Source organism: Chelmon rostratus, chromosome 2 (assembly GCF_017976325.1).
Source record: "Chelmon rostratus isolate fCheRos1 chromosome 2, fCheRos1.pri, whole genome shotgun sequence".
Taxonomy (NCBI): Eukaryota; Metazoa; Chordata; class Actinopteri; order Chaetodontiformes; family Chaetodontidae; genus Chelmon; species Chelmon rostratus.
This window is the reverse complement of record NC_055659.1, coordinates 2071266-2095000: the sequence shown is the minus strand read 5'-3', so window position 1 is coordinate 2095000 and position 23735 is coordinate 2071266. Positions and strand designations below refer to the sequence as shown.

Below are 23735 nucleotides of genomic sequence, written 5' to 3'. Positions count from 1 at the left end.
ATGAAAAATGCAGAGCAGGAGAGATACTGAAGATGTGCTGAAGAGATGAAGATTGATGGTCTGGATGAACAAAGACCGAGCAAACGTGCAGCACAGCAACAGCATGGAAGCCATTACCAGTGTGTGTGTGTGTGTGTGTGTGTGTGTGTGTGTGTGCAGCGATCACACACACACACAAACACCGACGTGGCTGACCTCTTCTGCAATCAACCACATGACACACAACCGCTGCACAGAGCGCTGAATTCCCCAGCAGGGAGAGTGAAATAACACCTGACACGGTCAAACACCGAAGCTGCGGCCGTCCTGACAGGCTGAGCTTTCCCAGAGGGCCTCGCTGCCGAGGTGTTAAATCAGCAGAGCTCAGCCCTCTCACAGGTTTACGGGTTAAGCTTTTATTAGATGTGTGTCACAGGAAATTCTTCCTTATTCACACAAACATAAATATCATCCTGTCATCGCTATATTTACGAAGAATTATGGAGCGTGAGCTTTAATAAGCAAGTGACCAACGCCTTCGCCTCTTCTTAAAGGGACAGGTCACTCAGATTAGAAGAAACACATCTGCAGAAAGTTTCATCTGCAAGGTTTTGAGAAATTTCTGGCACAATGCTACTTGAAAAACTTACAGACAGAACATTTTCATCAGGTCTGTTGCTTTGGGAGACTTCAAAGAAACTGGAGAAACGATGCTGCTAAACACTTTCGTGAAGATTTCTGGGGGTCAAAGGATTAAAAATCTCAAAACCTGCAGACAAAACTATGTGCATGACTAAACACCTGCGGAGATAAGTGAAAAAAGTTTTGTTTTGTGTGTTTTGGTTGAAAGTGAACAAAAACTTTATTGATCCCTGCAGGGAAATTGCATTGCTGCAGTACACACTGCTCAACACACAGTTAGAAAGAAGGATGAAATACTGAAAAAGGTAAAAAAAAACAGGTAAAAAACTACAAAGTTACAAACTAAACTATAAAGATGACATAACAGCAATACTACAAATAGTATAAAAGTATAAAAAGTATTGCAGAAAGCGTTTGGTGGGAGGTCATCTTCTCTCTTATCTCGTTTTTCCTTACACTGAAGCTCACACATCTCGCTCTGTGTGTGTGTGTGTGTGTGTGTGTGTGTGTGTGTGTGTATGTGTGTGTGTGTGTGTTTCAAGCCTTTGGTGTGTTTGCACTCACAGTTCCAGGTCTCGGATAGGGGATGCGGCCCTTGTACTCCACCCAGCGGTAGTCTGGACCCTCCTTGTGGGCAAACGGCCCGTTGAAAGCAGCACGGATAGACGCCATGGAGTACACACACACCGCTGAGCCACGGAATATAGAGCTGCAGGAGGAAGAGGAGTTACCGATGAGGATGTAGGAAGGTGCTGAAGGAAAGGTTGAGGAAGAGAAGGGTGGAAGAAACTGTAGACGAAGATGAAAACAGAAAGGATAGAGAGGAGAAAAGGGATGGCAGCAAATGCTTCATTTTGTAAAGCGGAAGGGAGAGAAGAAAACAGGACAGGATAGACAGGAAGGAAGGATAAAAAAGGATGGAAGGAAGAGAGGAAGGAGGGATAGGAGGAGACAAGGGAGTGAGGAAGGAAGGAGAGGAGAGAAAGAAGAGGTGGGAGTGCTTTATAACATCAGGGTTACAACAACACAACCAGCTGGGCCTCTTCACCTTTGACCCTGACACCCACCCACACCTGACCTCCGACCCTGCACCCCGCTGGGCGTGCACGTGTCGGCAGTGTGCACGTAAGGGAGGAGGACGTCCTCCCAGTGTTCTGCTTTTTGTTTTTTTTGATAAATGAATAAAATCTAATGAAATGAGTTTAATATTCTCCACCTGAGAAACAAACTTTGACTTGTTTCCTAAAGTCGGCCATTTTTAAAGCCAAAAAGTCAAATTCTGTTATTTAAAATGTGAAATGCAATGCTGTAATGCTAAGCTATTACTAAGCATCATGCTAACAGAGCAGGGGGCTAACTCAAAGTGCGTTTGACCCGATCATAACAGACTTCCTCATTGAACTAGATACACTGCTGTGACACTGAGCGTGTGCTCACCTGGACGTACTGAAGACACCATAGATCGTCGGGTTTTGAGGGTCTTTGGTCTCCAGAACGAAGATGTCCTCTAGAAAAACACAGACACACATCATGACAGCAGTCAGTTTGTTTGAATGGACGTGTTCCTCATACTGAGCCGTGAACACGGGGGAGGAAAAGGAAGCGGGGACATGAGATGAAGGATGAGTTAAAGGAGAAAACGAGGGCGAGGAAGCCAGAGAGGAAGGACCGAGCGTTACCGAGCTCATCGAACTGAGTGTCCACTCCGGACGGACCGGGGACAGAACAGACCAGCCTGGCTTTCAGGAAGGTGGTCCACCGGTTGATCAGGCTCCTCTTCCCGCCTACGTCATTCTGGATGGATGGAGAGAAGAGAGAGACGGAGGTATGGGTGATGAAGACAGGGTGGAGGACGATGAGAGGAAGACAAAAAGGAGACACAAAAAATCAACAACCTTTCTCCCCCATTACAGATTAAATATAAATATAAAGAATATAAACGACTGTCAGGTACTAATTTGGGGTGTGTCCACTTCACTCCTGCAGTATATTTCTATCTATTTATATTATACTCATTCTTTTCACTGCACTAAAATCATGTGAAGTACAGTTAATTTACAAATCAAGATTTTACATATAAAACCAATGAAGAGCTTCTGAAGCAGGAGGCGTTTAAGACTCATTAAATAGAAAAATATTTGACTTAAATGAGTTTCAGTTGTTTCATGGTTCCAACTCGTTACAGGTAACGATTTGCTGTTTTTCATTGTTTTAATAGATAGATAGATAGATAGATAGATAGATAGATAGATATACTTTATTTATCACAAGCTGGGAAATTGCAGTGCAGCAGCAGCATTACACACAGTGAAATGACTGAAAATTTGTGAAATAGGACTATAAAGAACAAACTATACATAATAAAATATCAGAATAGCGAGCAGTGAAAATTATATACATAATAATAAAATAGCAAAAATAGTAAACAGTAGTAATGAAAAGTATTGAACAAAAAAGAATATCTACAGCAAATGGCAGTGACAGTTTTTTTGGGGGGGGGACAAGCTCAACTTGTGACTGCTTTTCTGAGTATTTCCAGACTTTTACAGATCAAACAATGAACTGATTAATGGAGCAAATAATCAGCAAACTAAATGATGAAGACAACACTCGTTAGCTTGAGTCCTACATAAACTAGTTCTAAATGAGCTCCAGCTTCACCAACTACAACAGCAACAAGCTGCTTTGACATGAATGCATGAGCCAGAATAATCAATCAATCAATCAATCAATCAATAACAGCAGAACAGTCACAGGGGACGTTTTCCTGCCTTCAGTACTGAGGCTCATGGTGTCAGTGTTACACTTACAGTTCCCTGCAAAGCATACGACCTGAAATACTGGAAGTAATCACACTGTAAGAACTGTTAATATATCTGTTAATGAGCTAATGAGCAAAGACATAAACATAAAAAGACAGTAAACCTCCAACAGTATATAAAAGTACTTTAAGTACTTGAAGTCACCCAGACGTCATCCTGAGGTTTGTCCTGGAAACACATTCTGAATCTGACCCTGCGTTCCTACCTTGCAGACTCGAGCCACTCGGCTGTACACCCTCCTGTCCCACTGCCCCGCCTCCACCGCCCTCTCCTTGAAGAAGAAGTAGACCTTGTCGTCGTCTGGACTGTGAGTGTCCGGGATGGAGAAGGAGCCCACGAACTCCGGCTCTGAGGGGGAGACGGGTGGGCGTCAGCAGGGAGTGAGTGTGTGGTTGTGTGTGTGTGGTGTGTGTGTGTGTGTGTGTGTGTGAGAGCTGATACATGTCCAGTGTTGGATGGAGGGTGGATGTAGTTTCGTTTACGTGTGTGTCACATGTGTCCCAGTTTCTGGGACTGTGGGCGGAGCTGCAGCGTCTCACCGTTGAGCCAGTTGTGATCGTAGGCTTCAGTCCGGATGTAATGTTGACTGTGGCCCCGGACAGACGTACGGAAGATCGCAGCGTTGGCGCCCATGAAATCTACCGAGGTACCAGCGTACAGCTCACCGTCTACACAGAGAGACAGACGGATGGACAGACAGACAGACAGACAGACAGACAGACAGACAGACAGATAGAGAAAGAGACAGACAGACGGACAGAGAGACAGACAGACAGAGAGACAGACAGACAGAGAGACAGAGAGACAGACAGACAGACAGACAGAGAGACAGATAGAGAAAGAGACAGACAGACGGACAGAGAGACAGACAGACAGAGAGACAGACAGACAGAGAGACAGAGAGACAGACAGACAGACAGATAGAGAAAGAGACAGACAGTCAGACAGAGAGACAGACAGAGAGACAGATAGAGAAAGAGACAGACAGACGGACAGAGAGACAGACAGAAAGACAGATAGAGAAAGAGACAGACAGATGGACAGAGAGACAGACAGACAGACAGACAGATAGAGAAAGAGACAGACAGACAGAGAGACAGATAGAGAAAGAGACAGACAGAGAGAGAGAGAGAGACAGACAGACAGACAGACAGACAGAGAGACAGATAGAGAAAGAGACACACAGAGAGACAGACGGATGGACAGAGAAAGAGACAGACAGACAGACAGAGAAAGAGACAGACAGAGAGACAGATAGAGAAAGAGACAGACAGAGAGAGAGAGAGAGAGAGACAGACGGACAAAGAGACAGTGAGACAGACAGACAGACAGAGAAAGAGACAGACAGACGGACAGAGAGACAGACAGACAGATGGACAGACATAGAGACAGAGAGACGGACAGACGGACGGACAGAGACAGACAGACAGACAGAAAGAGACAGACAGATGGACAGAGAGACAGACAGATAGACGGACAGACAGAGAGACAGACAGACAGATGGACAGACAGAGAGACAGAGAGACAGACAGAGGACAGACAGAAGAATCACTGTGAATCAGATTTTCATAGCGAAGCTGTTTACATTCATCTTTCAAAGACGACGCTTTGTTTTATTTCCTCTTAACGGTCAAACAGGAAATATTTACAAGCTCCTTTATTTGAATGTCTGCACGTCTGTCTCTCTGCTTCTGTCTCTGTTAACAAACAACCAAACAAACTGATCAAACCATGAAATGAACCTGTGAAGATAAATGACTGCAGAGCAGGAGAGTCTGTGAGACCAGCTGCAGTTCATTCACACTCCTGGGATATATTTATATGTTTGTCACATAATAAAATTATTCCAAATAATGTGAATGTTATGAATGTGTGTCGGTTAGTTTTCTGATTTTAATAAGCTCAGTTTCACATTCAGTTAACAATGATAAACTTGTTTTTTGCCGGTTTATTGTCCAGTGTTTTAAGGAATGATCAGATTTCTGTAATTGTGTCAACATCTTTCTAAGATAATTAAGCACACATAGTGTTTGTTCACTGTCTGCAGCTCCAAAGCCTCTGCAGCTGCTATTTACAACTCAGGGCTGAAATACTCACAAATCAAAGCTTTGACATAAACTTGTAAAATACTTCCTGTCTTTATATTTAGTGACAAAACTGTAAATGTTGTAGTATAAATACTGACAAACTGGAGGTTATATATCACAAATAGGTCTCTTACTGTATTTATAATGTGCAGAAATACATGTGTGGATATTTTAGTGTTGCATGATTCTGACAATGTTTGTCTGTGAAACCACTTTCCTGAGCCACGCCTTCACATTTTTAAATCAGCATGTTAGCACAAAAATCTGACAATATAATGCTTTCCCTAAAATACCTTCTGGTCCAGCTCAGTTTGTATGAAGCAACATATGAATTCAACAAGTGTCACAGAATAAAATGTTTCTGCAAATCACGGATATGTTAAATATGCACATTTCATATGTATATTCACACATGTACTGTGATCTGAACAGTACACAGTAGTGCAGTACAGTACATGTACAGTTAAGAGCTGACAGCTCAGAGAGTCGGACGCTAAGCAGCAAACAAAACCAGATATTTTAAGAGAAAATATGATCTTTTCCTGACCGTAACACGTTGTTTTAGTGCCTGAACCAAACCAGACCTGAACCACAGCTTTGAAACAACATAAAAATTAAAATCAAAATGCACAGAAACGGTTCTGTGGTTTGCAGAAATGTACAAAGCCAACATTTATTCTGGCGGTTGTGTTGATAAAACAGTCCGTGTGTCGGCTGTTCACATCCTCTTCCTCTCGCTGCCAGCACAGACACAACTCTCAGCTTTAAACACTCGCTCTGACGACTGAAAGCTGACTTTACGGGGGAAATCTTTGTCTACCAGATCCTAACGCAGCTGATGTGTTTTATGTCTGAAATGTCGCGTGGGGCAACAGCTGACGTCAGCGTGTGAAATGAGTGAAGCGGACCACACACGCCTCGGCTGGACGGACGAGCTGCAGCCAGGAATGAGACAGTGGCGGGATTGTACGCTGCGGAACGTTAGTGTCACCAGAATATGAATACAGCTGTTAGAGGATGGCAGAAAATGATTGAATATATCCACTTGTGGGTGGGTGGGTGGGTGGGCACACAGTACATTATGTGTGGACGGGATGAGACCTACCAGTCAGTCTAGCGGTGAAGGGCTCTCTGGGACTGAAGGGACATTTTCCTCTGCCCGACTCGACTGTATGAGCCAGCATGAAGGACGGCTCCTCCAGGAGAGACAGGGATGGAGGGGGAGACCACACACAAACACAAAGAGGAAAATGACTCTCTGCTGACACTTCCCTGATGGATTTCTTCTTCTATGGTCGTTGACTGTCAGAGGACAATGGACGCTCTATAAAGAGGGACTGATTGGCTCTAAGAGGCTGATGTTTGAAGGGTGTTTAGGACTGATGTTTAGACGTCTGAATAAACTTCTGCGAGCAAACCTCATCGTAGCTGCATTGGAACAAAAAAGCAACTGTTTGGACAAAATAATACACCAACAAACCAATAAAATAAGCACAGAAATTTGAGCTCGTACAGTTCAGCATCTGTAAACCGTGGCCCTATTCAAGGGTCATTAAACATGTGAACTCCGGTTTACCTCTGAGTTGTGTCCTAAGTGCAGGTACGTGCACTGAGGATGGAAGGCGCCGGTGCCACAAGCATAAACGTGGGTCTTATTGAAAGGCTGCAGCAGCCGCACAAAGTTGGCGCAGTCTGTCTGAAAACACAAGAAGACACAATAAAAATACATCGACATCTCATTTTAATGTTCTGTTTTTACAATTCTTAATCATGAAAAGAAAACATGCAGCGACAAAGAGATGAACCTTGAGCCACGTCAGCTTAAAGGAATAATTTGACTATTTCAGATATTTACTGTTTACGATGACGCCATTCTCGTGTTTGTATATACGAAGCCTGTTAGCTTAGCTTAGCACAAACACTTGAAACGGGTGGAAACAGCTAGCCTTGCTCTGTCCTGTCCACCTACCAAAACCCTCTAAAGCTCACTGATTAACACGTTACATCTTGTTTGTTTAATCTGTACAAAGACCTGAGTGTAAAAACAAATGTGCAGTTTCACAGGGGCAGAACTATTTCTCGCCAGGCAACCGTCAACACTCCAGGAAGTTACTGGAAGAAACCTTGGTACGTAACTTCCAATGATACAGTGAGTTGTTGTTTTTAACTTTGTTTTTTGTACAAATTAAACAAACAAGATATCCGAGGCTCATCAGTGAGCTATAGAGGTCCCGGTTGGTGGATTTTGGCTAGCTGTTTCCCGTGTTTGTGCTAAGCTAAGCTAACAGCTGCTGGTTGAGGGGTCATAGCTAAGGTATAGACATGTGAGGTATCAATCATCTCAGCTAACTGTCAGCAAGAAAGAGAGCAGGTACACTGGATGTAAAAATGAACCAAAGTGATGAAAAGGCTGTAAACACATGTAGGGAAGCATTGTCTCACATTTTGTGTGATTCTGATTTAAAGACACTTACCTCCAGACTTTTCCCTGCCAGCCTGCAGTGCTCCACATGTTCTCTGGCAGCGGGCCAGTGGATCTGACCGAGCAGGTAAAACACATGGAAACAAACGTTCAGCACGGCTGCAACACTTTGCATTAAAATCTGTTCGCACCGTCAGACAGGTTTTACTTTTTGGAGGGTTAAACTGAACAGAAGCTCTGCGTTTTCTGGTCTCACCGTCCTCGCGGGCAGATCCAAGCTGTCGGGCCTCAGCAGGTAGATGTGGTCCTTCCCTCCGACCAATAGCCATCCTTGATCCTCGTCCAACAGCAAGACCTGGTATCCACCGCTGACTCCGCCCTCCCAGAATACGGCAGAGCTGTTCGTCAGGTCTGAGAGAGGAAACATCACAGAAAACTTTAACTTTCTTCACCAAAGTTACTTTTTACTTTTAAGATAATTCTTTTACACACAAAACTTACGATCAGTTTATAAAATACGATGCGTTATTATGGATTAAACTAGCAAGAAGTACATGAAGTAATCAAAAGAAACCCCAACTGCAACATGAAAGTACTGCTCAGATATCAACCCATCAATAATATTGATCCAGTGATATTACAGGGGTCATCGATGCTTCTGAGTGCAGAGCTTTAACATTGAATAAAGTATTTCCATGGTGTGGTACTGTATTCTTACTATTGGTTCTTTTATTTTTGAGTAAATGATTTGAATAATTCATCCCTGACTGCAAACACACACACACACACACACACACACACGCGCGCACACACACACACACACACACACGCACAGCAGTTCATGAGTGTCTCTGGGGAGTCGGTGCTAAAGCAGGCAGAAAACGACCTGAACAAGCAGAGCAAATTAACCTTGAAACTCTGCCCTGCTGCTCGCCTGCTAGGCTGTTTGTTCTGTGAGGCTGTCAGCCTGGTCGCCCCGAGCGGTAAACGATAACTGCAGCGAGGACGGCAAACGACTGGCTTTTATTACAAAATGCAACACATCTGGACTGAGACGATGCACAGTCCTACAATAACAACAATAAAAACAGTCAGAAAACGTGTTTTATGGTAAAAGTCTGTGGTGGTCGGGACATTTTATGTTTTCTGAGTGATTAATTTTTTTAATTAATTGTTTTAACTGACCCCATTTTTTTATTTCAGAGCTATAACAATTAGTCGCTTGTAATTAATTAACAATTAGTGGAAAATAATCACAAACAATTTTGATCATTTTTACCAAAAATACTAAATATTCTCTGAAATGTTAATATCTGTGCTTTTCTTTTTCTTGTGTGATAATAAACTGAAGATGAATCTATGATGAAAATACCCTTCAGTGTAGCTGAAATCTATTTTTCCAGACTCTTTCTGTTGATCTCCACTCAGCAAAAGTTCTTTTAAGGTCTCTACCTGCAATAACTTTGGTGAATCTGGGTCAGCTGAAGGAAAATCCATGAACTCCAGCTGTCTTAAGTCTTAAGTAAAAGCAACTAATTAACCTTGAAACTCTGAAAGTTCAGCTCAGTTGACCTGCCCGCGCTGCGAATAATCACCTGAATGAGTGAAGGAAATTAACCATGAAACTCCCCAAAACTGTCGTGACATCAGCGAGTAAAAGAAGCGGACCCCACACTGAGCATCCCGAGCACAGACACACTGCCGAGTGTCCCGGTGGCTCAAAAGACGGCGTGTCTTTGAAAGCAGCACGGCACATTCGTTTTAGCTCACCACCAACGAGACGCGTTTAAAAAGAAATCAATCAGCGCTGTGATGGTCACGCACGAGTTTCTGCTCGCTGAGCTGCTGTGGAAAATACACACGAGCAACATGGGAAACATCAGCTCTGCAGTAGTCGGGTTTATTTGTTCTTCTTTAATCACACTTAGTCTTAAGGAGTTTCACACACCCCATTAAAACGTGATGAATGGAGTCATGAACGAAAGTCTGACCAAGAAAATCTCATCTGAGTACAAAAAAGCACGATCCAACAGTTCACAGCTCATTTCTCTTTGAGACGATCTACTCTCTGTCACACACACACACACACACATGCACACACACACACGCTCACACACACAGGCACACACACACACACACACAGATCCTGGCACATGCTGCACATGGAATGGTGCATTATGATGTGGACAGAGGTATTGAAGGTGCAACACACACACACACATCCACAAACACACTCACACACTCACACACACACACACACACACACACACTACAAAGTTTGCATTCAGCCTCCAGCTCTCCTTCCTCTGAAATCAGATCACACAGCACCTCCTCGTCTGTTCATGGTGCAAGTATGAGATTTTCACAGCTCATTTCTCACTGAGACAATCCCCTCACACACACACACACACACACACACACACACACACACACACCTGAACATTTCTTCATAAACAGCAGTTTGCGAGAAATCAGAGAGAAAATGTGATCACTTGATGATTCTGAAGATCCTTGTTGTGTTTTTAGCGTAGCGGTTTTGTCGGTGACCTCGATGGATTCTGTGTTGATGAAGTTTGACTCCGGACAGATGACAGATGTCGCTCCTCTCTGTTAGCTGCTCTATTACAAAATGATTTACGTTTTCCTCGAAAAGTTCTCTCAAACCGTCATTAAAATGTAAAAAAGTGTTAAACTGGTTCATTTCTATAAATTAATCTTTGAAGCATTTAAATGATTATTTTTTAGTTTCATTCGGTGGCTTTACGTTCATTCTGAGGACGTTACTGTTATTATATCGCTGCTCTTTTTTACTGTGACTTCTTGTGAACTGATCTGCTGCTGTGTTGGTGTTCTCTGTTCAGGTCTGTTCAGGTAGACCACATTCTGGGTCAGGTCTGACTTTGGTCCCCTTCAGATCTGGTCTCTCTTTTTTGAACAGTCTATGAGACACCTGAGCACATGACTGTTGATAACAACAAATGGACTTTGGCAAACTGGATCCAGGTTCAGCTCAGATGTCTGTAATGTATCAGCCTGCTGGAGACTATAAAAGTAAGCAGGATTTCATTTTATGGACCTGCTGCTCTTGGCTCTGCTTGCTGGATCCTATAGATCCCATCCATCACATGAGCCAATGACAGGAAGTAGACCACATGATGAAAGCAAACCTGGCAGGAGAGGTCTTAAAGCTCTCTCTCTCTCCGAGGGGGGGGGGGGGGGGGGATTATGACATGAAGCACTGAAGAGGAGTGGAAACCAAACACTTTACATCACACAGGACCATTGTGTGTTCACATTTATAATTTTCTGGATGAAGTCTTTCATTAGTTTTCCTGATAACTTGTTTCACCTCCCACATGTTTTAAGTCAGCAGTTCTCCAGAAAATATATTAAAATGTGTAAAAACACAAGACTTTCAACAGCAGAATCAATTCTGACTGCAGGGAGGAAAGTTTGTGACGATAAAATGCATTAAAGCTTCGGTTCAGCCTTGTGATTATTTGACGGGTCAAAACTTCACTGATGCAGCCAAATGGTTAAACTTTCAGTCCAGGCCTGAGCTTCTGATTGGTCAGTGATCTGGGTATCTGCTGATTGGTCAGCAGCACGAGGTCACGGCCTCCACACATCTCGATTCAGCCACGGCTTTCAGTTCTGCGTCGGTTCTTTGTGTGTGTGTGTGTGTGTGTGTGTGAGGTCAGGATTAGTTAGGTCAGCAGTTGAACAGGATCACAGGTCAGCGAGTCAGTTTGTCGCCTTCTCCTTCGGCCACCCAGTCAGCTCTTCCTGAAATGACCGTTTAAGTGTTTGAGTTCCCTTCACTGTCAGACCAGCGAGCATTGAGAAATCTATTTCTCCTCCAAGAAAAGCCCCAGCAGACCTGCCATCAGTCCTCCAAATATTCCCTGCTTATTCCCAGCGACTCCCTGTTTCTCATATCTTCTGTTTTTTTCAGCTGTAAACAGAACAAAACTGGCTGGAAGACAAACAAGACAACAACAGTCTGTATCTCCAGCATCCAGAGCTGCTGTGAAGGTAATGTCCAGACAGGCTGGACTTCATCACGGTCCAATGAGAACGAGCTAAAAGATGAACTGCACAGTCAAGAGTGGCGCATAAATCATAAATCAACATGTGCTACCTAGCTGCAGCAGAGTTCATTCACTTTCTGGTATTATCAATAAAAAGATGCCAAATCTTAACAAGTTTAGAGATGTAGAGTTCTGAATCTGGAAATGAAGACAGGAAGTCACTTCTTAAGACAAAGACTTTGATTTCCTTTCTCTCAAAACAAACCCGTTAACTGTAACCACTCAACACATTGAAGCCTGCTGGGTCAAACATGGCCGCCGGAGCTTTAAAACAACCCGACACACATGTTGTAAACCAGGATGTTGAGTTTCCAGCTGAGTCTCCTCACAGACACTTTAAAGATGATCTTTTAGGACAAAAGTTTTCTGTGTCACGTGTGTGTGTGACATGGCAGCAGCAACTGTTTCTATGGGCAACAAACTGCACATTTTTTCTTGTGTCGAGCTGGCTGCAGCCACACAGGTGTTTCATTATGAGGATGCAGCTTTCGTGTGTGTGTGTGTGTGTGTGTGTGTGTGTGTGTGTTTTGGTAGCGCTGATGGCGGCTGAGTGGCTGCAGTAAAGAGGTGATTAAAACTGGTTTCGATCAGTCAAAGCGGACTGTGAGTGAGTGTGTGAGCGTTAATGAAGGAGTTCACGTCAAACAGTTCAAAGCAATTCATCAAGTTCTGTTTAGTTTTACTTGAATATGGTGTTTAACGAATGTACAAACATTCTGGTGATCAGACTGAGGCGCAGCAGCTGATTAGTGATGATGATGATGCAGGACGGATTATAACATAATCCGTCCTGCAGCAGTGAGCATAATTCTCACTGCTGCACATTTAATCACTTTCACTTAAAAATGATAAGACAGGGCCAAAAACACCATCTGTAAAACAGGATTTTGGACTCGATGTCTTCATCCGTTTTTCTTTTCGTCCACATTCCTTCATCTAACACTTGGTGGAGACTTGAGAACAGTGTGAGTAAAACCCTCAGTTAGTGTTCAGGGTCTTTTCATGTGGATCTGAATGCAGCAGGACGACTTACTGCTCATTAACTCAGTCACGTCTTGTTACAGTCTAATCAACAGGATCATTTCCACCAACCTGTGAGAGAGCTGAAACTAAACCAGGCGTGAATGTGTGTGTGTGTGTGTGTGTGTGTGTGTGTGTGTGTGTGTGTGTGTGCTGAACTGTGTGTGTGTGTGTGTGTGTGTGTGTGTGTGTGTGTGTGTGTGTGTGTGTGAGAAGACAGACAGCACTTTGGATAATAGCAAACATTTGTTAAAGACTTCAGACAGAGCAAATGCTAAGGGAGAGCTGGGTGCGTGCCGAACACCTGTACAGCACACGAATGACTGTGTGTGTGTGTGTGTGTGTGTGTGTGTGTGTGTGTGTTAGAGAGAGAGAGAGCAGTAATAGAGTGACAGAGACCAATGGAAAGACTCTGAGAATGTATGTGTGTGTGAATATGAGTCTGTCTAACATCTGTGTGAGCGTGTGTGTGTGTGTGTATGTGTGAGATTGATCGTTCCCTGTGATGAACGCTGATTGCCTGCAATCAGGAAGGTGATTAAAACTGGATTTGCTTCACTAAACTGGTTTGCGTGTTTGAGTGTGTGTGTGCGTGAGCCTCACATGTGTGAGGCGACAGCATGATTCGCCATGGAAACTTTACTACACGCGACTGATTCACACCAGAGATGCGTGTCAGCAGGACGGGAAGAGTTCTACTTTTAGAACAGCTTCTCAGCATCAGTTTATCTCTGAATCTGATCGTATTCTCGATGAATTTCTTCATGGATTCGTTACAAAATGCCAGAAAACAGTAAAAAAATGTCTATTCCAGCTTCCAAGAGACAGACGAGGCGTCTTGTTTTTCCAGACCAACCGTCCAAAACAAAGATATTAAACAAAGAAAAGCTGCAACCAGAGAATGTTTGGAGCTTTTGCCTAAAAAGTGACTCAAACTTTCTTGAAGACGGCTGATTTGGAGCTAAAGGGATAAAAACTGGACATAATCAAATGAAATGACCTGCAGAAAAAAATGGAGAAATTATTATGATGTTAAATAATTGTTTAATTGTTGATTAATGCCCCTCTTTCAACCCTATGTTTTATAAATTTGATAAACATGTGAATTAAAGGAGCCGATGGAGCGAGATGATTTATAACTCCCACACTCAGCTCCATGCAGCAGTTTGTGTGGCAGCAGCATTTTCCACTGCTCGCTGCCCGCCGGCAACACGTTCTGCTTTCCACCGTCAAATAAACGGCACAAAGCAACGTGTTTTAGATGCAGCCTTGGCACGCTGATGCAAATGAGCTGTTCAGTGTTGGATTCATTAAAAAGAGGCCTGAGGGATCCTGGTGGATGAAACCACAACATGTGCAGCTTCGCTCTCTGCCTGCAGCTAACATGTTAGTCTGAGCTTCAATAAAAAAGTCACATAAATAAAAATGTCTTCGAACTTGACTCCAAATTTGGTTATTTCACTTTGCATCAGTTGTTTTACTCACGTTGTGGGAACATAAATCTGTTTACACACCGTCACATTGTGGGGACTCGCCTTCCTAATGGGGACAAAATACAAGACCCCCCACTTTTATGGTTATGGTTCAGGTAAGGGTTAAGGGTTCGGGTCAGGTCAGTCGTGGTGATGGTTGTGGGTTAGTGGAGGTCTCCAGGAAATTAATGCAAGTCTATGTGATGTCCCTAAAAGTGCTGGAAACACAACTGTGTTCAGCGTTACAGCTCGTTTTCCCCCCTTTCATCTCCCCTCCAAACCTTTGGTGTCTCTGATTAACAAAACACACACACACACACACACACACACACACACACGCACGAGTCTGCTCTGTGTAACAGACTTCAGGGAAGCACCTTTGATGAGCGTCCAGTCGACCACAACAGTCAGAGAGCAGCAGCCTTTATGCTGAAAACGTTTCATCCGAAGCTTTTTCTCATTTTCACCTTACTGCTAAATATTTATGGGCAACACCCGAAAAACAGCCTCTGTTATTTGTTTTAGCTTCAAAAGCAGATTATTATCCCATGAAAGCAGGAGAAGGTTTTTCTTTGAGCTTTAATGAGGCTGTTAAAAGATTTTCACTCACAAACTCAGAACAGCACACTCAAACTGCTTCTACACTTTAAATTAATTAAAATTATATTACAGTTTTATTCCCCTTTATTCAGATATACACAAAGTAAAAAATCTTGTTTTTCTTCCTGAGGATGAAAATGAGTCACTTCAGTCATACATTATGTCGACTTCCTGTTCAGCTCTGGACTCTCCAAACCTCAAACCACACGTCTTCAGAAGATTTTCAAGTGTAATTCACATTTGACATTTAATTTTTCTTGAGTTGAAATTCAAAGAACTTGACAAAAGTTGAAAAGAATATGAAGACTTGGTCTGTTTGGCTGTTTCTGTCAGGCAGGATTCACACCTGGAAAGGAAATGATTTTTCTACAGTGAAGCTTTTGGAGTGTGTTTGACGCCGCGTGGCCTCCGTCAGCGTTTCACATGACAACGTGAGTGACGGAGACCTCAGCCTCGCTGAGAGGGAGGAGAGAACAGACAGAAACACTGTGATTAGATAAGAACCGATGTGATTCCTCACCTGTCAGACGGGCCTGTCTGCTCTGCCTCATATATTCTGATTATCACAGCCTGTCGAATTCCAAACACACCGGCGACGCCTTTGGTTTGTATAGATCACAAAACCACACACACACAGGACTCAGTGTGGAGAGCCAGTCTGTGTGTGTGTGTGTTTGTGAGGTGGTGTGTGTCAGCTGGCAGATGTTTCTCACGCCGCACAGAAAACATCTGGTTCTCGACAGGACGTCCGGCAGCATCACCGACTGACCCGACGGCAGCGGCGACCATATCAGAGTTCATCCGAGAATGAAATATTCAGCCTGAGAATCACTGAAGTGATCAGCTCGTTAAATCGCTCGTTAGCTCTCTCAGACAACCTCAATACAACCACAACAGAAAAGACAATTAACGACATTTTACAGCAAAATGCTCCACGACAACAATCAAGACACCTCACCTGAGCAGGATTTGTTGAGCAGAGCTACACTAGAAGGAGTGAAAGATCTCTGGGCGGAGGACACCCTGCACCTCCATCCTGATGGAGCTCCACCACTCAGGACTCCCAAAGCAACATCATGCTGTGCCGCTGTTGACCCGCAATCTGGCCGAACATGTGAACAATCTCACTGAGTCTGTTCTTGTTAACTACAGACAGAATTATTGATCTTTAAAGGATATTTGTGCATTGCACTGCAGAGTGTTTCCTGCAAAGTCACTCAATTTGCAGCAAAAATGGCTGCAGAAAGGATCCAGAGGTCCAATATTTACCCTGTTACTGTACGTCAAAGATGCCGCTCTCCTCCACAGCTACAGCGTGAATCATCTGTGAGGATTTTAGTTGTTCAGATTGCAGAACATCTGAATTAAAGTCAAAGGCAGCTGCACCTACTTCAGGCTCTCATGTCGTTCTAACTCAGCATGGCTGTTGAATTGAGCGTAGATTTAAAATTTATTGACAGTATGTAGACCACAATCTTTATCTTTGACCAGTAGAAGAAAATATTTCTCCTGCTGCTAAAGATTGTTTCTCTGTTTGCGTTCATGTGTGATTGCTCCGTTCCATGTGAGTCGGCAGCATCACTGGACTCTGCAGTCAAGCTGCAACACGTTGTCTGAGTTAGCACATGCTAACACTTAGAGGGGACCAGAGGGATCGGAGCATCTCACAGCTCATGTGTTCTGGGTTTGGATTCAAATGAAAGCAGGTCTGCAGGAAGATGGAAACCAAACCCCAGCTGTTCTGACACTGTGGCCTGTGAGGGGATGGCGATGAGTAACTTATTCTCCATTTGCACAGGAAGCTGTGTTTGTGCACAACTCTCAGTGAAACGTGGATAAAGGTTTTTTTCTTTTCAAGCCCACACATTTGCAGTTAATACTAATATCAAACATCTCATATTGTCAACCTCCCATGAGGCATCAAGTTTACACATGCTGTAATTCACTGAAATAACAAAAGACTTCACAACTGTGACGGTAGCATTTACTGTCTCACAAAGAAAAACAGATTTAAGATCACACGTTTCCCTTCTGACAGTGAAATCAGCATCTTCTTTAGAGCGGGCTGGAATAGAAGATACAGACAGAAGAGAGAAAGAGAGCAGATACAGCAATAGAAAGAAATGGGAGGTGTATATGTGTTTGTATATGAAGAGTATGTGTTTTATGTGTGTACAGTGCTGCTACCTCCAGAGTTCTGTAGGTTTATAACTGAAAGATCCATCCTGAGCCAAAAAAGACCGCGAGAGCACTTTCAGAGGGAAAAACCAGCCAGTAAAATGGTTTTACTGGGTGTTCTCTGTGGCTTCATACGTTAAAACTGTCATGAAAGACTAAGATTCAAGGCCATTTGTACTGGGTTGTTTTCCATTTAAGGCTCCACCTTAGTGCTGGTGAGATTTTCTCATTTCAACTTTTTTTTCTATTTCGGGATTGGCAATCTGAGTTCCTCACATTCTTCATACGCTTTTCCCTGATTTCTACCAAACATCTGAGCAGTAACTCAAGAAGACAAATTATACTAAACTCTGTGGCAAGCTCCAAGAATTTGGTGTTACATCAAGGCCTGTTCACACCAATAAATCGAATTCATTCCCACAGAATCGTCGTGATTCATGGTTTCACTCTTTGGGGCGACGTAAATCTGTGCTAATTTTTTAATTGAGTTTAGCGTCTGTGATCGAACCACCAATTCACATAGCGACCAATAACAAGCTGTCATGACCTTTCCAGAGCCAGAGTCCAAAACTGAAGAAGCTAGTTTATTAGCAGTGATGCACCTTTAATTTTTATTTACTGCGGCAAAAATAGTTCGATAGGATTTAACGAGAAGTTGATTGTACATGTCTTTTGTGTTAACTTATTGTCATGTTAGCGACCAAACTAAGCTAACAAGTTTCCTAAATGACCATAAGCAAGCTTGTTAGCTTACCTAGTCTCCCTCCACTAATTCTGTAGTGTAAAAATGTTGTACCACATTGAATTCAATGGCAAGGAGCAGTAAACACAACAGTAAAGACAAAGTAGAGAGAGGCTGTTGTAGCTATTGTGACATGAATAGTGCTAGCCCACTTTGTTAGCATGTCCACAAGCTACAGCAGTTCTGCAACTAGCTTAGCGGTCATTGTGTTACCAGGACTCAAGACCCAAATATCTCTTTCCCATCACTCTCAAATTAATAAAATTACAGCCGACCAAGACATCTCTGTTAAATCTGAGCAATGTGAAAGATGCAGCTGTTTAGGGCACCGGGTCTAAACAGTCCAGTTCAATCTTATGCACTGAATCAGCAGCTGGAGGTTTGCAGTGCTGCTATAGGACACTTCAACAGGACCAGCGGTTCAGATGGACCTGCACTGGTGGTTGGGGAAGCTAATCTGTATGATGAAGGACTTAAATTTGTAGTTTCCCCAGTAGCAAACTAAACTGGACCTCATACCCACACCCCCTCCAAGCTACCTCTGGTGTTTTGTTTTCCTGGTAATACGAGTGAGGCATAGAGTAACACGTAATTCCAGCTGAGGTCTGAAACCGAACTCGTCTGTTTGTTGTTCTAATGAATTCAGGTAGCGGTGTCTCCCGTCTCCTCTCAGTTTATTTGACAGCTCTGCCAGGACACATCTGGACAAAACCATCATCCAGATGAGCCGTCTTCAGTCTGAGCAAAGGACTCTAAGATCAAAGACTTCTCCTTTAAATTAAGTTTTTCTTTTGGGTTTTTACTTAATTTAAAAGTTTTCTTCACTTCCTCAGTTTTCAGCATAATTCAGTTTCTGGCTCATTCATTTCTTTACGTTGTGTATTATAGCTGATCAGTGCTTTAGTTCTACATTTTTCTCTTATTTTAATCCTCTTAAACACGTTCTTAACTTTGTGTTTTGTTCACATAAAGTTGCTTGTTTGTTTAGCCAATGCTCAAATGACACACCAACTCTGGTGAACTGCTAGCCGCTAGCTGCTAGCTTGAGTCCAGATGTTCTCATGTTTCTGTTGTGGTCTGTGTAAATGTTCTATGTAAATAAAGTTTGACTGAAGTTTGGTGATTGTTCCCTTTTCAGGACTGCTCATGTTCCAACCCCAGTCTAAACACTTCCTGGTCTGGGTGGTGGGTGGTGTTTGTTTTTCACAGCGGATCCAGTAGCAGGCAGCTAGCTGACACTGGGATGAAGTCAAGGACGTCAACGATTTTGGGTCAGTAAATGTCAGAGTCTCAATAACTTACAGGGTCCGTGTGTTTTGCTAGCTAAACGTTTACCTCTGCTGACCCCCTTTTTTCCTACGTCACCTCCTTCCATAGCTGCTGTCTGCACGAAGGGGAGAAAATGTCACAAGAGCATTTTTCTATATTCTCTGTAAATGTCTTTAAACACAGCACGCTAGTATATTTTCATCTGTAATTTCAGTCATGTCGGATTAAAAAAAGCCTCCGTTGATTCACTTTGGTCCCAAATTATTTCCTCATGGCTTCATTCTCTGGCTTTGCCAAAGTTTTGTGCGGTTGCACAAAAATCTGCTCCAAATCATTCAGCAGATGATGCATTTAAGGCCTGCGTGTGTTAACTAGCATGAAACGGTGCGTTCACAGAGGTCTGTCTGTAGCTTCAAGTCAACCTCCTCCTCTCTGAAGTCTTAAGGCCTTTGACACATCGAGCATCTACAATCGTTTCACACCTTCTTTACAGAGCTGCACTTCAACAAATGTTTTCTGCCTGTGTTCAGCCTTCAAAGAAGAGCTCAGGAAAGACAAAACCCTCCAAAAAACTAGCACACCAAGTCCTCAACAGCTGGACACACAGCAGAAAACTCAGTCCCAGTGCAGATCAGCAGCAGCCTGCTGGCTCAGTGTGTCAGAGACCCGAAAACAACGGCACTTCAACCCTCTTCTGTTTTCATTCTGCTCTCCCTACAACCCCCAGGCCCACCCACCTGCACCACCCTCTCAGGTTCATTGACAAGATCTCAGCCTCCAAATTCCTCCCTGAGGCACCTTGTCCTTTATTTCTCCCCATTACCTCACTCCCTCTCCTCATCGCAGTCCTCCACTTTGTCCTCCTCACTTCCTCTCGCAGCATCAGATCTGTGGTCTACTGTAGGAGGCGAGAGGAACAAAGGAGACAAACTGTCTTTTCTTCCCGCCTTAAAAAACTCTTTATGCAAACGTGGCGTCAGACGAGAAGAACTTCCACGTTACTTTTCATTCAGCTCCTCCTGAAGAGTCTCTGAAGAGGCTCTGAAGAGTCTCTGAAGAGTCTCTGAAGAGTCTCAAATAAAGGAACTCAGAGTTACACTCATTGGTCGCCAGGCAACCAAAAATCAAACCCATGGACCACACATATTGACAGAGGAGAGTGGGTGTCCTCTTCAACCTGCCAATCATTTTCAGCTTAGAGAGGTGCAGTAATGTGTATGAGTAATTAGATTACTTTTCTGTTGCATAACGAGTAACAGAATGCTTTAGTTAAGCAATTCAAGTAATCAGTTATTTAGTTACATTTTCAAATAAGTAATCAGTTACTGTTAAAATCTGCACTGTGTCTGTTTCTGTCCCACTTCCTGGGTGTTGCTTTGTACCAGCGGAAGGTATCCAATCCTATGGCGCACATGTGCAGCTCAGGTCCCCCACACTCAGGTTTTCACTGCAGGTGAACTGCAAAAATAACGACATATTGCATGAACCTGCTGCCTGTATGCATTGAGCTCTTGATTTTATGTTCATTGTTATCAAACACAATCCTTAATGAAGAAATGTCAAGGTGATATTGCGTCTGTTATTCCTGTTATCAGCCTTCAGAGTTGGAGATTATGGGCTGTAGACGAGGCCGCAGTGACAGTAGACTCAATACATTCAGAGGCAGATGTACAGCAGAAGAAACAAACACATGAAGACTGTGACATCATCAGCCTCATTAATGTCAGTGACCAATCAGATGACACGCCTTGTGCATCTGTACCTGCTCCTGATGTTTAACAGTGAAACGAACACAGGGTGGAGCAGGCGGAGCAGACGGTGCCTGAACTGAATCTCCTGTACAACATGAAGAGAGTGAGTTTTTCCTCTTTAAGCAGGAGGCAGAGGACGGACGAGAGCAGGATTATCTGAGGGACAGAGAATGATGACATCTCTTAACATGTCAGCACAGGCCTCCATTTCTCCTTCCACAGTCTCCAGCTCAGACACACACACACAGAAACACACACACACACACACACACACACACACACACACACACACACACACACACACACACACACACCAAAAACCGTGCAGACAGAGTCTTGGACACACTGCAGAGAGGACTGAACCAAGGCCAAGGCCGAGCATGTGAGTGTGTGTGTATATGTGTGTGTGAGTGTGTGTGTGTGTGTGTGTGTGTGTGTGTGTGTGTCTGTGTGTGTGTGTGCATGTGTGTGTGCATGTATTAATCATTGTGGGGACTCGCCTTCCTCATGGGGACAAAACACAAGGTTAGGCAAGTAGTTGTTATGGTTAAGTCTCCAGAAAATGAATGTAAGTCAATGTCATATCCCCAAAAAGTGATGGAAACATGACTCTGTGTGTGTGTGTGTGTGTGTGTGTGTGTGTGTGTCTGAACCCCTGGATTTACAGAAAAAAAGGCGCTTTTTTTCTATGACCATTTCTCTCTAAATGTCTTTGATTCGTCTCCAACGAGGCATCAGCATCACTTTTCATATCCTCTTCACGTCAGCTGCTCACTCGATGGCCTCTCTGCACGTCTCAGAGCTCTAAATCACAGTTAAAGAGTTTCCCTTTGAACCTTGACACAGATAACTGCAGGCATTTAATATATCGAGTTTCAGCGTTTGAAGGAGACTCGAAACATTGAAACTGCCGCAGACAGAGAAATGACTTAACCAGCTATTATTTCACCGGTCAGGTCACATTTATTCATCCTTAATTTAAACCTGCCGGGCCGGCTCATGTCTGGAACAATGGTGGCCTTGTGGGCACGGTGCAGAAACGGGACGTGCAGAAGAGTTTCAGCTCTGATGATCCACATTGATCTGTTTCAGGAAGCATTTTTCTTATTCAAACCTTGACAGAGTTAATTCAGCTGTGTCGTCTCAGCCTCCAGCTCAGAATCAAACATAATAAAGCTGTTTATTATTCGCTTTAACTTGATTTTTACCAAAAAAATCTATGCTTAGTTCAAACCCTTGTTAAATAATTCTTGATTTTGTGATGTTTAAAATTAATTTTCAGCTTTTGAACGAAATACATGACGTTTCCAGATTAAGAGGGTTGGAAACTCGACAACAGGGTGAGGAACAAGCACGGCTTTAAAAGATCCCACAGTGGGATCCTGAAGAGATGCAGACAAAGGATTCAAAGGCTGACTTTAAGAATGTGTGATCGTGGACTGCTGGACGCCATCGTGAGCCTCGCTCTGACATACGACACACTGGGAACCCAGATGGAGATTCCTTCTCTGTTGGATGAATCTGTGCTCTGTGCCGCTTTCTTTAGATTCATCAGACAGAAAACACGAAATCAATACGAGGCTGCAGAGTGGTTTCATGTCTTTGACCTCCCTCCAGTATCTGTCTCCTGCCTTTTATATTAGTTTAAAATCTCAGATCAATAACTAAATACATTCAAGCTCTTGACAGGGTGTGTGTATTCTGTAGAAAGGCTTTTCTGAATGCTTCAGACGCTGTACCAACAACAATAAACTCAACTTTCTGACATTAGTCACATTAACTCCGACAAGATGTTTATCATCTCTATGGCAGTAAAATTTATTTACATCAGTCCTTGATCTTTATTACATTAACTGGCAAATTTAGTTCTAAGTTCAAGTTTCATCTTACACGACTTTCACATTTTTGCCAACTTTAAAATTCTATAAAATACAGAAATGTAACAACAGCTGCCAAATGAAAATGTTTTGACAGTATTTTAATATTGCAGCTCGATTTATGTTGTTTTTATTGTGGAGCTCCTGCTGTACCAGCAGGCATAAATCAAACCTCCAACCAATAAAAACACCACGCTGTACATGTTTGAGCAATCCAGCCCTCACATCAACTTAAACTGTTTGCCTTTATTAACTCGCTCTGTTCTTCTCTTTAGATTTTGTTTGACATTAACCAACAGACAGTAATCATGAAAATACAGAAGAACCAACCAGCTCCTCACTGATGATCTCTCCAACATCTCCAACACGATGCAGATCTGCTTATTTCTCAAAGCTCAACGAGAGTCTTAATTTACCCGACTGTTCCTGAAGTGATTCTGAGGTGATCAGTCTAACCGTCACACCCGTGTGGATCTGAGGTTATTTAAGATTATAAACACACAAAATCTATCGACCTTTGACCTGGCACACAAGTAGAGGCAACAAACCTGATTCATTACCCAACTTTTTGAACGGTCTACACATACTGATCGCTCCTGGCCTCACACTGGCTCGCTCTCATTCCCAGTTTGTCAAATATCAGCATTGTTGTGACGCCCCTAAAAGCCTCGGACAGACGCTAAACGACTGCCAGAACACACTCTGCCAGAAAACCTTTCAGTTGCAGTTTGATTAGGTTTAGAAAGCAGAAATACTTCATCACAGCTCGGGATACGTTAAAAT

General features: G+C 43.2%; 1 protein-coding gene across 1 annotated transcript in view; it reads right to left on the bottom strand.

Annotated features, from left to right (window-relative positions):
• si:dkey-49n23.1 (semaphorin-3D) overlaps positions 1-23735 on the bottom strand; it is an 85478-nt gene that overhangs the window by 14548 nt on the left and 47195 nt on the right. The window contains exons 3-11 of the mRNA XM_041944415.1: positions 8209-8363; positions 8005-8067; positions 7107-7226; positions 6636-6726; positions 3983-4111; positions 3649-3791; positions 2301-2415; positions 2059-2128; positions 1186-1330 (exon numbers count right to left, since the gene is read on the bottom strand). Of these exons, the coding sequence (XP_041800349.1) occupies positions 1186-1330; positions 2059-2128; positions 2301-2415; positions 3649-3791; positions 3983-4111; positions 6636-6726; positions 7107-7226; positions 8005-8067; positions 8209-8363 (1031 nt within the window). The remainder of the gene's footprint in view (positions 1-1185; positions 1331-2058; positions 2129-2300; positions 2416-3648; positions 3792-3982; positions 4112-6635; positions 6727-7106; positions 7227-8004; positions 8068-8208; positions 8364-23735) is intronic.